At 38.3% G+C, this 15844-nt stretch overlaps 1 protein-coding gene across 1 annotated transcript in view; it reads left to right on the forward strand.

Annotated features, from left to right (window-relative positions):
• The first annotated feature begins 1052 nt into the window (after positions 1-1052).
• Positions 1053-15844, forward strand: part of LOC309393052 (disintegrin and metalloproteinase domain-containing protein 9-like) — a 37825-nt gene continuing 23033 nt past the window's right edge. Inside the window, exons 1-9 of the mRNA XM_081954804.1 lie at positions 1053-1392; positions 2364-2461; positions 4509-4585; positions 6244-6322; positions 8800-8876; positions 10609-10810; positions 11393-11458; positions 11785-11853; positions 13224-13396. Coding sequence (XP_081810930.1) covers positions 1320-1392; positions 2364-2461; positions 4509-4585; positions 6244-6322; positions 8800-8876; positions 10609-10810; positions 11393-11458; positions 11785-11853; positions 13224-13396 — 914 coding nt within the window. The 5' untranslated portion in view covers positions 1053-1319. The remainder of the gene's footprint in view (positions 1393-2363; positions 2462-4508; positions 4586-6243; positions 6323-8799; positions 8877-10608; positions 10811-11392; positions 11459-11784; positions 11854-13223; positions 13397-15844) is intronic.

Below are 15844 nucleotides of genomic sequence, written 5' to 3' on the forward strand. Positions count from 1 at the left end.
TTGATGAAGGAGAGATTCAACCTAGAAATAAGGAGGAATTTTCTAACAGTGAGAGCAATCCACCAATGCACCAGCTTGCCTTCGGAAGTTGTGGGAGCTTCATCACTGGAGGCTTTCAAGAAAAGATTGAACTGCCTTCCTGTCAAAAATGATGTAGGGTCTCTTGGGGGGGGGGGTTGGACTAGAACAGTGATGGTGAATATTTTTGGCACTGAGTGCCCAAACCAGAAAGTGTATGCACCAGAGCATCAGAATCCTAAAGACCAGCTGCATTTAAAAGACATGCACACCGACCAATTGGTCTTCGGGTTTCTGGGCTGGCGCACATGCACACACCAGAAACCAGAAGAGCAGCTGGCGATAGCGGGCATGCCCACAGAGAGAGCTCTGCGTGCCACCTCTGACACCTGTGCCATAGGTTCGCCATCACGGGAGGAGAAGTTGACCTACAAGGTCCCTTCCAATTCTGTTAATCTGTGTTTTTTTTTTAAAAAAAAAAAACCCCACCTCAGTAACTTTAAATTGTGTGGACTTCCCTGAAATGGAAGATACTGAAATGGCTGAAATAGAGAAACACTGATTTTAACCAGTGTGATTAAGCTACTTAACTTCGCTTCCTTCTGCGTCTGGAATTTGGTCTTTTTCCTTTTAAGGAAAGTCGAGGTGGGGGGGGGGGGCTTCCGTGCCTCGAAGTTTTCAGCCTCTTGGAATCTAAACGCACGAGGCGGACGCGCTCCCTTTATTGGAGTGTAAATGAGATTTTTTTTAAAAAACATATAAGACGCCATCAAGGTTTGTTAGCTGGCCATCATCACCAAAGGTGCTTTTCCAGGAGGCAATTGGACTTTGATATTTGTGTTTTTTCTTTGAAGACCTGTCGCTCCTCATCCAATCATGACCTGGATGACCGAGGATCTGTGCAGACTCAATATCCTTCCTCAAAAGCAACCCGGCTTGAGATCATCCAAAAAAATAAAATAATCACTTGTCTTTAACTTCCTTTTCTGAGAAAATTCTCCCCCACCTCTTTTTGCTTCTTAACAACAGCTGTGCGGGGTGAGGCTGGGGGAAATTCCCCCTACTTCGCTCGCTGCCGCGCGGCTCTATCAATCGCCGAGCGCGCACGTGGTCAATGCTTCAAATGCTGCGGAACGAGTTCATCTATCCCAGGACCGGCGCTCCCCCTTCGGTGGGGAGGGGTTTGTGAACTCCTCCCGCTGGGCGCCTAAGGTTTCAAGCGCGGTTGTTTACCAGCAGTCGTCGGATGAACTCCTCCAGGGCAGTCCCCGCCTCGGTCGTCGAAGCTGGCAGAGCAGATCATGTTAGCAGCCTGTTACCTTTACTTCCTCGTCTTGGGACTCAGCGCCGTGGGGAAACAAGTCGTAGCCCTGGGCAAGTAATGGTCTTGGTTGGCTTTCGGGCGGCTTTAAGAGCAAAGAGCAGCGGAGAGAGGCAGCTCAGAAAACGGTCAAGCCCGAGTTCTTGGGAAATGATCCGGAGGTTCCTTATATGGAAGGAAATGCTGTCAACTAGGTTCCCGGCAAAGGCGTTTTCGGTGAAAGAGTTGACTGGCAGTTGACACGGTTTTTTGAAGGGCAGCTGTGAAGCACAGTTCTGTTTCCCATGAACTTTCAGAATCAACATGGCCATCTAGACCTAGGTGGAGGGAAAAGGTTAAATAAGGGGTTAAGGCAGGGAGAGCTCTCTGCCTCTTTAAAACACCCATTGCTGTCACGGGGAATGATGCTGAGCATGACAGAAAAAGTTGAGCGGGTGCCCCTGAGAAAAGGCTATTTGTCAAAATGAAATACTGGACTCGGTGTTTAGAAAGAAAGAGAGATTGAATTACGCACAGGTTTTCTTAAACTGGATTATTCATTTGCTCACTTTAAGCCCATTTTTTTCTCTCTCTCCTTGTCAAGTTGTCCGCAACTCTTAGCTGTCCAAGAAACTGTCCCTGGTTTTGTTGAATTGGTTTCTTTGAACTTTTCATGCTTATGCACAAAGTATAGAGCTAAAATAAATGGAAGTGTAGAAGATGGAGTTGATTTTTTAGACCCAGATCTAGTTGCTTTGCTGTTTAAGCAAGAATTCTCTCTCCCCCCCCCCCCCTACTGCAAAGAAATAATTGATATTTCTGGGGAATCGACTGCCTCTTTCCAATTTCAGTCCTGCATCAGTTTAGCCACTTTCCACATCTGAATAAAATTTGTTAGTCTGAGAAAACGTTGCTTCTGATTTGTGGATTCTCTTAGTTGTTATAAATACGTTGTAAAGTAAAATTCTGCATTCTTTGTCATTGTAATAAAACTAAGGTTATTGGAAAATCTCTCTACACTAACTTTGAAAAAATTTACTTGTAGGCGGACATATTCAACAGATCTCTAGGCATTCCACATATGAGATTATAATTCCTAGAAGATTAATAGACAGGGAGAAGCGCTGGACGCATTTTAATGAGGTTTGTTTCTATTTAATTATTTTCATTCCTGTGATGCTCCTCAGATGGTATGCTACAGTATTTCACAATGTATATAAATAGACAAGGCATGCATTGTTGGTCCATCTATGTCCTACTAATTAAACAAAATCAGGAAAATAATAGCACTATATTGATTTAGTTGCTATTGCCAGACAATTTAGGGTACCGCAGAGCCACTACTAGTAATAATAAAATGTTTTATCACATATTTTATCAGTTTTTTAAATCAACATGGTTGGTAGCCAGAGACAGCAATCCTATCATTCAGTTTAGAGGACTCCAGTGCTGGATATTCCAACATATATAAAAGCTGGATAGTATAACACTGCCATTAAAAGAGAAGAACCCTCCCTCCATCCCTTCCTTCCTTCCTTCCTTCCTTCCTTCCTTCCTTCCATCCATCCATCCATCCATCCATCCATCTATCCAACCAACCAACCATCCATCTACCTTTCCTGAACAAATGTCTTCATGGCAGATCAAGAGGAAATGGGAGGAATCTGAACAAGCTAAGCGTCCATAGCGCGCGTCGACTGCAACCGTGGTGGCACAGTGGTTAAAATGCAATATTTGCATTCAGTATTAGGCTAACTCTGCATTCAACTGCCAGGAGTTCAATTCTGACCGGCTCAAGGTTGACTCAGCCTTCCATCCTTCTGAGGTCAGTAAAAGGAAGACAATATGCTGACCCTGTAAACCATTTAGAAAGGGCTATGAAGCACTACTTCTATTGCAAAACATGCTGGGGAAAGGTGGCAACATATTCTATTCTCCATGTTAGTCCATCAAGAAATCCAGTGAATTTAGCTACATTGTCAGAATATAATTTACGCTATGTAGATCTGCAACCTTGGAGTAATGTATCTGTATGTGCATTGCAGATGTATATTGGAGCTTTCTAACTGTCTACATATGTATATGTAGCCTAAATAGGATTTGCAGCTCACCTGGCATCTGTCGGGATTCACTGTATAAATGGGACATGGCATCCTCCCTTCAGTGTGACTGGGGTCTCATATCAAACTGTAGATCACATTGTGATCTGCTATAAGCAGAGGCCATAAATTGGTCCAGTATCTTCCCCCCCCCCCCCCCAGATAAACAATGCTGCACTTCAATAGTTAGATGGCCTGCATATTGGTATCCAAATATAATTCTTTTTAACATTTATATTTTATTGTGTTTTTAAGCTAGGTGAAATGTTAATGCATGTTGTAAGTCCATGTATGTTCATACCATACATAAATAGCAATAGCACTTAGATTTATATACCACTTCACAGTGCTTTACAGCCTCTTTAAGCTGCTTACAGTCTGGGTTCTTTTTTACTGACCTCGGAAGGATGGAAGGCTGAGTCAACTTTGAGCGGTGAGAATCAAACTGCCGGCAGCTGGCAATCAGCAGAAATAATTTGGAGTGCTGCATTCTGATTGCACCACCACGGATCTTTTAAATTCCCAAATACCTAAATAAATAAATAAATAATATATGTATATGTATATACACACACACAAACATTTTGTTTTTAGATGCATCTAAGTTGTATATATATACAACTATATATATATATGTATTTGTGTTACAACCCCTGGTATGACTAAATATGGGAGGAAGGTCACTACTCCCTCTTTCTGTCCTTCGGCTTATCACAAAGACCATGCAGGCCTTTATTTATCAGTACAATTACAACATATATATATATATATATATATATATATATATATATATATATATATATATATATATATATATATATATATATAATATTATATATTATTTATCAGCACAAATGCAACACAAATATAGCAAAGGCAACATTAAAAATAAAAATATGGTTTTCTGCCTGGATGGTCTTCTGTAGTGAGACGAAGGACAGAAAGGGGGAGTAGTGAGCTCCCTCCCATATTTGGGCATACCAGGGGTTGTAACACAAATACATGTATGTATGTATGTATGTATGTATGTATGTATGTTTGTTTGTTTGTTTGTTTGTTTGTTTGTTTATTTATATCTGATTATATTTCAGGAACACTTAGATGATCAGCTATCGTACTTGATCCAAACTGGAAATGGAACACACATTCTGAAATTAAAGAAAAATAAGTATGTTGGATGCAGTTCTGAATCTTTTTTCCATTTTATTTTAACTATTTTTTTGGAGAAATATGAGAAATTCAATAAAATAAGCAGTTTGGAAAGTGAAATACAATAGAAGAAACTCTTTAAAGAATGGCATTTGCTACCATAGAGATCAGATATTGAGTAAAAAGAAATCCAGAATATTCTTTATCTCATAAGAACTGAGAAGTTATGCTAGATTGTGGGCTGAAATAATTTTATTGTAGGTGCCTGAAGAAAGAAAATATTTTGGGTGTGGATCCTATGTTTTATGAGCATATGTTATCAGAATGAAAAGTTTTGTGAAATGCAGATGGTTTTTGCAGATGAGAAACAGATGGGACTTCTGGAATCCACAGTCTAGCTGAACTGGATTTAGTTCAATGGCGCATTAGGTCATACAGTGAAAACAATACAAGTCTTCCTTGTCATTTCAGAATATTTAAGGACAAAGCATAACAAACAAAAAATAGGAGGGACAAGTTAAAGCATTACTTGCTAATAGTATCTTGTTAAATACATTGTCAGTTAGGATCTGGTAACTGCAATACAGCAGAGCTATATAACAAGCAGTACCCCATAAGTAATACATGTGAAAAGCAAAAGACCAAGAAATCTATATCTAAATCATAAAATCTTACCTTGAACCATATATATCTATTGGAACATCTCCATCACTCTATTTACATGAGATGCACAACTGGATCAATGGGATGATTAAATGTGACTTAAAACAGCAAATGGAGTTAATTGAATTGGATTAGTTTCCTTTCAGTAAGGAACTCTGACATGATTAGTGGTTGACTTGAACAAGCATGCCGTAGGAATAGCTTGTGAGAGTAACTCAGGATATATAATATCTTGGCAATACCTACTGGAATGCTGCTTGCTCAAAATACTTGGCATTTTAAGATTATTACACAATAACTATTGTAGAATTAATTTTGGCACAAAGATATTGCAGGGCTAATCTAGCACTAAGCTCCAAGGCACTGCATAGTTATTTCTTCTTTTCCACCTTGATTTTCTCTTGAAACATAAATTATGAAAATAGTCATAGAAAAAGATCCAAATATTATAAATGTAGGATAATATTGGCAGGCTTTTTAATGATGAATATACCAGGTTCATTGCACAATGAAAGTGAGAACTCCTGGTGTCTGTGATTTAGGTAATGAAGGTGTTCCTTATTATTCCTATTGACTAGGGAAAGTCTTAAGATGATGGAAGGATATCACAGTATAGAATTACATTCTGATCATTGAGATCTTTGTTAAACTTAATAGGATGGTTTTATTTCTTGTATTGCTCAGATAATTATTATTAATAATTAACAATTGATTATGAATCATTATTGTATTATTCATTGCTCAATATTACATTTTAACATTACACTGACTACATGATGGATTAACAGGATGTGGCACTAGAATTGCTTAAAATGATTAGATTTCTATATTTAAAATGGCTTGAATGCTTCCTTGATTTTTTTAAAATAAATTCAGCTTATATTTCATTAAAATATTAGTATGTAGGTAAATTTTATTATGAACTTTGACCAGTGTATTAAAGTGTTGTAGTGTTATCATTCATTGATGAATAGCCTGCACCTTAAAATACTATTGAAATGAAATTTGTTGCAGAAACCTTCTTGGGGAAAAGTTCACAATATATACTTATAACCAAGAGGGAAAGCTGGAGAGTACTCCTGTGGAAACTCAGGTATGTTGTACCTGTGAAGAAGTCAACTTTCTATTCTAGTTTTTATTATTGAAGGTAAAGATGAAGGTTTTCCCTGTCTTCTTGTGTCCGACTCTAAAGGGCAATGATCATCTCCATTTCTTAGCCAAGGGAGCCAGGAACTGGAGCAAGTAACAAGAACACACCCTGTCACGTACTGTAGCACTTGGGTCAAGCTCAGCATTTTTAACTGTTGAGCCATCTATTTTGATAAATGAGGTGCATGAACAGTGACAGATACACCTTCTTGAGTTCCTGAAGGAAAGGTAAAAAAATAAATGAATAAATAAGGCTTTGAGTTGTACAAAATCTTTTCCAATGGCCCTATTAGCTGGATATGGTGTGAGTTGTGTTCTAGCATGTGTGAAACATGAGAAAAAGATAATATTCCATTCCAGAAAACCACATTTCTGTGCCAAGGCTATTTTGCCATATTTGGTTCTTGGAATCCACTGTACTTCCTCCTTTGCCATGATGATTAATAGTCTGGGAAGTTAAACAATATATCTTAAGAAACTATATTCTTTTTACTAGCAACATTTTTATCATACAACTAACCACCGATTTTATAAGAAACTTTATTACTCAGTCTGAACTTGCCTCTGAATTTGAGTTGCAAATATTACTGACTGATGTTCTAGGACTCCCACAGAAAATATCATCCCCAGAATATTCTTCCTATTGGGCATGGGAGGGATAGACATCATGAATCTAAAAAATACTGTACAATTCACTTCCTTTGAGCCCTGGATCAACTCATTGCCATCGGTGCCAAATGAGAGTTGAGTAATTAACTTGGTAATTAGTTATCTAAGTTGACCTTTTTGCCAATAACTTTATTTGCTAGTAAAAATGTTTTTTGAAAACTTAAAAAGACTGCCATTCTAAGGCACTCATGGCTCAAAGAGAAGTGGATTTGAAGCTTGAGAAAATTCATTCCAAAAAGGAATGCAGGATTAGATCTAGACTTCTAACAAATCTTGCTGAAGTGTAGCTTCTCACTGTTTGAGCCAATTAAAACATTATGATTGTCTTGGCTGAATTTTATGCAAAACATAGTATCGAAGACTACTCACTTGCATTGAGTTTGGCTTTCCTGGAGACCCCAGGGCCTGGAGGTTTTGACTATTTATTTGATGTACATTTTTCGGCAGAAATAGTTAGCTAACCTAGCTGTTTGATACCGCTTCTCTTCCAATGCAGGAAAACTTTTTTTAAAAAAAATGGGGGTAGGGGAAGAAACTACATCTAGAAAGCAATTGAAGTTCCCTAGTTCAATGGGAAAGTCCTGTGAAAGTCAAAATTAAAATACACACTGTTTTGTATTACCTAGAATAGTCCTATGCCTTCAGGTTTACCTAACTAAAATAGCAGCAATTTAGTGTTTGTACCTTACACTGAGCAAGAACCAACAAACCACACCTCACACTGCAACCACACTATAAAAGCACTGTCACTATATCCTTTATATAAAAATGATCCCGAGAACTATTGTATCTTAATTGTTTCAAACCATAACAAGAAATTATTTACAGTGATCCATATATTATAATACAAAAATGTTCACCTCATTTTTCTGTGAGACATAAAGGAAGGAAACTGAGAAACCTCCATGGTAAGCATGTCGTGGAGATTTGTCATTTTTCCTTTCGCATGTGTCATTTATAGGCAAGTAAAATGGCTGGGTTTAAGTACCTGCGTGGAATCTCTCTCTTCAAGCAATGCTTGGCAGGAAGAGAAGCAGGAAATGAAAACACCTCTGTATTGCTCCATTACTGTATTGGCTTCGATCATGTTATAGATAATTTTAAGGTAGCAGGATAAACATTACTTGCATTACAATCCACAGAATTGTATAACAAACGTCTTAGGAACTGAGTGATAGCTTACAACTGTTCATTTTGCAACTGTTACAATGACCCGAGGAAAAAAGTGGTTTATAAGTAGTCCTTGCTCTTAACTATGGCAGCATGATTAAAATTTGGGCACTTGACAACCAGCATGTATTTACGGTTGTTTCGGTTTCCTGGGGTCACATGACTTTCCCAACTAGGTCCAACAAGCAAAGTGAATGGGGAAAGCAGATTCGCTTAACAACTGCATGATTCATTTAACAACTTATTTATTTATTTATTCATCTGTTTATCTATTTAATGAATTTTACTGTGGATGATGTATTTGCTGTGTGGACTGTACACCGCCCCGAGTCCCTTTTGGGAGAGGGGGCGGTCTAGAAGTGCAAATAAATAAATAAATAAATAAACTGCAGTGATTTACTTAACAATGATGGCAAAAAAAAGGTTGTTCAATCGGACACAACTCACTTAACAATCTCCTTGTTTAATAACAGAAATTACAGTCCCAATAGTGTTCAAAGGTTGAGGACTACCGGTATGGTATCCTTAAATTGGATCTGCTGTTTTGCCTTATGAAAACTGCTGTTAATTATCTGATTTCAGACCCACTGTTACTACCATGGAAATGTTGAAGGCGTTCCAGATTCTCTGCTTGCCCTCAGTACCTGTGATGGCCTTAGGTATAATCCTTCTTTTATTTTTGTCAGTACTTGCAGACAAGTAGTTTTCAATACAACAAGAAAGTGAGGATTGGGGAACTTTCATATTCTGTGCTAATTTAAAATCAGCTCTGCAAGTTTTGTTGAGATATTTCTGACTCAGCTGTGGTAAAGTTGAACCTACTGTGTTGTTTTGTACCTTGTTTCATCCAATCTTTGCTTCTGAGCTTTCACTCAAATAAGAGAACTTATTTTAATTCCTTTTTGTTGTTGGTGGTTGTGAAGTCGTGTCCCATCGTGCCCCACATGGACAATGTTCCTCTAGGCCTTCCTGTCGTCTACCATCCTCAGGAGTCCATCTAAGCTCATGCCTACTGCTTCAGTGACTCCATCCAGCCACCTCAATCTCTCTCGTCCCTTTCTTCTTTTGCCCTCAATCTTTCCCAGCATTAGGCTATTCTCGAGATCTTCCTTCTCATTAGGTGGCCAAAGTATTAGATGGCCCATTTTCTCTGGCAGAGCACTTGGGCCACCACAGGTGCCACCGACACGAGTGACGTTGATCTGGCCACGCCCACCGTGGCCATGCCCACACTCAATGAAATCGGGTTTGACATCCCTGTGATAGTGGATTGTAGCAGTAGCTTAGAGCAGGCTAGTGATTTTCCCCCCTCTCAGTATTTCAGTTCAGCAATGGTAAAATAATCATGCATCATCTTCATGTTACTTTTGAAAGTTTGAAGGGTCCAGATGTGTTAGGATTGTAATTCTTAAGATTCCTTGGTTTTAGCTATACTGACTGAGAGTTGCTACTTGTGTAAATAAAAATATGGTTTACATCTATTGCCTTCCAGTATTTGCTGAAAAATAACTCCCAGTAGCCACAGCCAATAAGGACAATAGTGAAGGAGAATGGGAGAGTGTATTTCTGAAACTTTTGGAGAGCCAAATGTTCCTGTGCCTAATTTATACTATTGCAATTTTGGAAAGTCATCTGGTCTTTCAAAATGTGTATACGTCTAGACATTTTTGCCAGAACTGAATCTGACATTAATTCTCCCTATACAGTTAGTCCTCAATATACAGCAGTTCATTTAGTGACCAATTGAAGTTACTACCACACTGAAAAAGTGACTTATGATCACTTTATACTATTGCAATTTTGGAAAGTCATCTGGTCTTTCAAAATGTGTATACGTCTAGACATTTTTGCCAGAACTGAATCTGACATTAATTCTCCCTATACAGTTAGTCCTCAACATACAGCAGTTCATTTAGTGACCGATTGAAGTTACTACCACACTGAAAAAGTGACTTATGATCACTTTTCCCACTTATGGCCATTGCAATATCCCCATAGTCATGTGATTTACATTCAGACGCTTGACAACTGATTCATGTTTATGACTGTTGCAGTGTCCTGGAGTCACGTGACCATCTTTTGTGACCTTCTGACAAGCCAGATTTATTTAACAACCGTATTATTAATTTAACTACTGCAGTGATTCACTTAACAAATGTGGCAACAAAAGTCGTAAAATGGGACAAAGCTCATTTAATAAATTTCTCACAGCAACATAAATTCTGGGCTCAGCTGTGGTTGTAAATCGAGGACTAAAGACATATTTCCTTATTGAAAAACTAGTAGATTTGTACTGTGATATTGCTACATATTATATTGTAGTACTTATTTAGAGTTATTTTAGTTTAGAGAGCTGGGCTTTGATTAAATAACTTTTCTCGTTCTTTTTAGGGGAATCCTCTATATTGGTGACAAGCAATATGGCATGGAGCCAGTTAAAGGATCAAATAAATTTGAACACTTCCTTTATGTGTTAGATAAATCTCATGAACCTTTTTCCTGTGGTGTACAAAATGATGACCAATATCACGAACCTATTTTGAAATACTCTAATATATCACATTATCCTTTCAGTAAGGATACGCATCGAAGGGTAAATATACTTTTACCTTGTTTTTCAAATATCGCATGCTTTAATCTATGTATTCTAGATTTTAGCCACAGCTCTTTTGCTTTTAACAAATTATTTACTTCACACCAAGGACATTTTTCCTCATGTTATTTCTTTCTGAAATTAAATAATGCTTGAAAAGAGGGTAGGGAACAAAGATAAAATAATATTTGTAAAATTCTGTATCTTGAGTTACTACACCTGAAGTCAAATTCAGATAATTCTCTGGGGAGAAAAAGGGAAAAATGTACTGTTTAGGGGAATCCTCTATATTGGTGACAAGCAATATGGCATGGAGCCAGTTAAAGTACTGTGGCCTCATAGTTTGATCCCAAATCCAGTTTGAGTTGAAATACTAGAAGCAAACAAGGGAGTTTGATTTGATTTTGAAAATAATTGTTTGATCAATTTAAATGAGATTGGTTATTTTCAGACAACAATAGTTCACATCATGAATTGGCTCCAAATGCCTGTGTTAACTTTTAACTTAATTTTTGAACTATAATTTTGAGCTAATTCCAAATAAAACAGCTATGTAACGGGGTTCTGTTTTCAATTTTACAGAAAGCAAGAGCTGTGCTGCCAGAGAAACGATACGTCGAACTCTATATGGTTGTTGATAAGAACAGGGTAATTTCTCTCAGCAAAATATCTTTGGCTTCCTGGTATTATATCCAGAATTTCTCTGTCGCTCCATTGCTGATATGAACATAGTAATAAGTTTTAATTTTTGTCAGGACCAAAAGTTGAGTTTTGCTCTAGGCAAGAGATAAATAGATGACTTATGGACTTAATTTAATGATACTTGTGTTAAATTGGTTGGTCCATATGAAAGAACAGTATTACCTAATTTTAGAATGTGGATTTTTTGGTGGACCAACGTTGTTATGGGATATTTTTAAAATTTCCTAATTGCCTTTCCTGATTAGAATGTCTTCTTTCTTTAATTGTTTTAGTATTTAATCAAAAGAACTATTGAAGCTGTGCAGAAGGAAACAGTTGAATTGATTAATTATGTAGATGGGGTAAGTCAGCATATTTGTTATTCATTTGTTATGTCACTTTTTAAGAGACAATAAAAAATAGGACAATAATGTAATTTCCATAATTGAAGCTGGTCACAACATAGGTTTTAAAAAAAACCAAACTCAAGGTACAGAAGTTACTTTTACATTCTGCTGCTGCAAAAAATTAGATACTATTTATGTAACATAATTCCGTTTATAGCTAGCCTTTGTTGCTATTAACTTTATGAGATATATATACCAGACAAAAGCAAATATATTTGAAAGAATGAGATTGTGATTTATTAAAGAAAACTACAAATATATGAATTGTGGCCAGGACCTTCCTTTTTATTCTTCAGAACAAAACTTTAAACCTACTGCTGTCCTTAGAATTTAAATATTTATATTTAATATTGCTTGTAGCATTTTTATAATTTTCTTTTTTATGTAAAAATCATAAGTCAATTATATGTAATTAAGTGTTAAGAGTTGTTGCAATAGGCAGCACAAACTTTTTTTATATAAATAAATAAAATTAGGCTAAGTTCCAGGTATTTATTTCATTATCATTTTTTAATCTTGCTTACACAGAGAAACAAGTTTAAGAGTAAATGATTAGCCCCAGTATTAGAAAAACACAGCATGTTAAACAATGTAGATAAGTTCACCTCAACAGCCTATAAATTGGATAATGATGGATAAATGGGTCCTTTCCTATAAGTATTAGTATCCCATTCTAGAGATCAGGCTTTGCTATCTTACACAATCATTCTTCTTGAAGTCATACAATTCTTATACAAATTAGTCTGTTGTAGGAAGATTTTTCTAGCTTGCATTTCATGGTTGCACAAAGATTCCTCCTGCAATGAACCTTACCCCTTTGTTATCTCAAATAGTTGTGAGAACATAACAAGTAAATTTTGGGAGACAGGAACTTTTGGATTAAAATGTTTGTTTATTGCATTAGTTCTTTTGCTTTTTCTTGAAATGAATATAGCTGTTTAACCAAAATGCAGCATAATTCATATTAGGAGTGATAATTTTGGGGAAGGGTTTTATTTCTGCATGTTGTGGAATCTGTTTAAACAAAGACAATATCCTTAAGTAACCAGGTTTGTAAATCTCAACCTTGGAATTTGTAAATTATGCCTTTTGGTAGTGCATTATGTCAATTATGGTTTGCTTTTTAACTCATAGGTAAAGTGGACTATGAGTTCAACATGTAAACATAGTCAGTGTGCTGATTCACATTCATTGGCTAACTAGATATACTTTTTTGCATGGCATATTTCCCATCAGCTTAGAGGTTATCAGAGATGGGACAGTTTGGAAGAAATTATCTAAATTTACTGAAATCTTTATAATAGCAATAAATTGTATATTTACAGATGTTCAGTCCCTTAAACATACAAGTTGTCCTAATTGGATTGGAAATATGGACAACTGGAAACCAGATAGAGGTGGAGGGTGATTCAGCTGGAGATGTGTTGGGCAAATTTGTGACTTGGAGGAAAACAAATCTTATTAGGAGATCAAGAAATGATATTGGTCACCTCATCATGTAAGGATTTTTCTTTGTATTATACATACAGATACATTGTAATGTTGAGAACAAAGTAAAAATTGTACAGTTGTAATATTCTAGTAATTTTAGAAAATTTTATTCCAGTATCATTTAGAGAAAGATTTTTGTGGATATGCTGGTTTCAGGTTTGCAAGGATTGTGGGGATTGGCAAGGATTTAAAAATATTTGTTGCTGCTAGTTGCGTCTGTCTGTCTGTCTGTCTGTCTGTCTGTCTGTCTGTCTATCTATCTATCTATCTATCTATCTATCTATCTATCTATCTATCTATCTATCTATCTATCATCTATCTATCTATCGTATATGTATGTATGTTCGGACCCCCCTCCACGCCTGTGAATAAACCAGAACACAGGCTTGGCTGTTTGCCACTGTTTAATTACTGAGATAATGAATCCTTTGGCTGAGCGCCCAGACAACTCACATTCAATAGGTTAACTCTGCAGCAACCCAGATAATTCAAATGAAGCAACGCAGATAGTCCTAAAAGAACAGACACGGTTAGAATACACAGATAGATTTTTGTAACTACTAATTCGAATGGTTGTTTCCTGCAATTGTCCCCTCCCAACGCCTCAGCTATAATCTCTCTTGGGAGGGGCCAATCCACAGCCATCTGTGCTTAATCATCTGTGAGTATGCCTACGGAGTTGCTGCTTCCGTTTCTCAGCCCTTCTCAATCTAACATCAGGGACAAACTGCCTTTGATCCTCCCCACTGCTCCATGCCTCAGGCGCCTCGTGGTGACCAACCAGCCTCTCTGGTCCCTGTCTTGAAACTAAAGCCTTGCCACATTTTTCACATGGGCAAAAATATAAGCCCACCCCCGAAAATAAATCCCCTGGACCACCCCCCCTCCGGCCAGGCAGAACACTGCTCACTGACATAGTGCTTTCCTGAAGGCACCAAGCCACAAGAGCCGGGGGGGGGGAGAAAGGCACTCACATTACTTGCTGCCTTCGGGATACCGCTAGGTTGGGGACTGGCATTCTGCCTGGCCGGAGGGGGGAGTTGCTGGGTGGCTGCTCCTTGCCAACTGGCTCCCGAAGAGTCCGGGCTCTCCCTGCAGCAGTCACCGCTGCGCTCCGAACATAACGTCTTCTCCAATTTCAAATTCCCAAACTTGGCTGCTGAGTCTTCCAGCAGCGGCTGCTCTAGGAGTGCACTCTATGGTTGTGGGCTGGCTGCTGGAAGACTCTGTAAGAGAGTCTTCCGGACAGAGAGTCTTCCAGCAGCCGAGTTTGGGAGTTTGGAACTGGAGAAGACGTTATGCTCAGAGCGTGGCGGCGGTGGCGGCTGCTGCAGGGACAGCTGGGCCCAGACATGTTGAGGCTAGGAGGCATGCCTGCTAGGGGCGGAACAGGCGCTCGCGCAACCCCCTTCTCCAGCTGGGCGGAGCTCCATGCACTGAAGTAGGGGGTATCCCTAATGTGTCAAGCCACAGGAGCTGGGGAACGGGCAGAGCACGATGTGGCTTGGCGCTTTAGGGATACCCCCTAGGTCAGTGAATGGCGCTTTGCCCGGCTGGAGGGGATTTGCCGGGCGGTTGCTCATGAGTTTGGTCACTTCATGACTGCTTTGCCCCTGAGGCTGTGCCTGGCTCTTCAGGAGCCAGTTCGCAAGGGAGCAGCTGCCCAGCAAACCCCAAACAATAAGCCCTCCCCCATAATAAGCCCAAAGGCCATATTTTGTGTGTGTGTTTATGTATGTATGTGTATATATGTATGTTGTATTTGTGCTGATAAAGGAGGGAGTGGTGAGCTCCCTCCCATATTTGGGCATACCAGGGGTTGTAACATAAATACATACATATACATACATACATACATACATACATACATACATACATACATACATGTGTATGTGTGTGTGTGTTGTATTTGTGCTGATAAATAAATAAAGGGAGACTAGTATAGATCTATTTCGAGCTATTTAGCTCTCATCAGCTAGCCATACCCTTAGTGGGATTTGAACCTGGGCTGTATTACATATTAGGCAGGAGTCTTAGCCACTAAGCAACAGGCTCTCCTCCTTATCAGTTGAGCCAGGGAAATAGGTATGTATTTGTGTTACAACCCCTGGTATGCCCAAATATGGGAGGAAGCTCACTACTCCCTCTTTCTGTCCTTCGGCTCATTACAGAAGACCATGCAGGCAGAACACCATATTTTTATTTTTAATGTTGCCTTTTTATATTTGTGTTGTATTTGTGCTGATAAATAAATAAAGGGAGACCAGTATAGATGTACATACATACATACATACATACATACACATACACACACATATATGTGTGTGTGTGTGTGTGTGTGCATGTGTTTTGTATTTGTGCTGATAAATAAATAAAGGGAAACTAGTATAGATCTATTTCAAGCTATTTAGCTCTCATCAGCTAGCCATACCCTTACTGGGATTTGAACATGGGC

Source organism: Natrix helvetica (genome assembly GCF_964273705.1).
Source record: "Natrix helvetica genome assembly, chromosome: 5".
In the NCBI taxonomy this organism is placed as follows: domain Eukaryota; kingdom Metazoa; phylum Chordata; class Lepidosauria; order Squamata; family Natricidae; genus Natrix; species Natrix helvetica.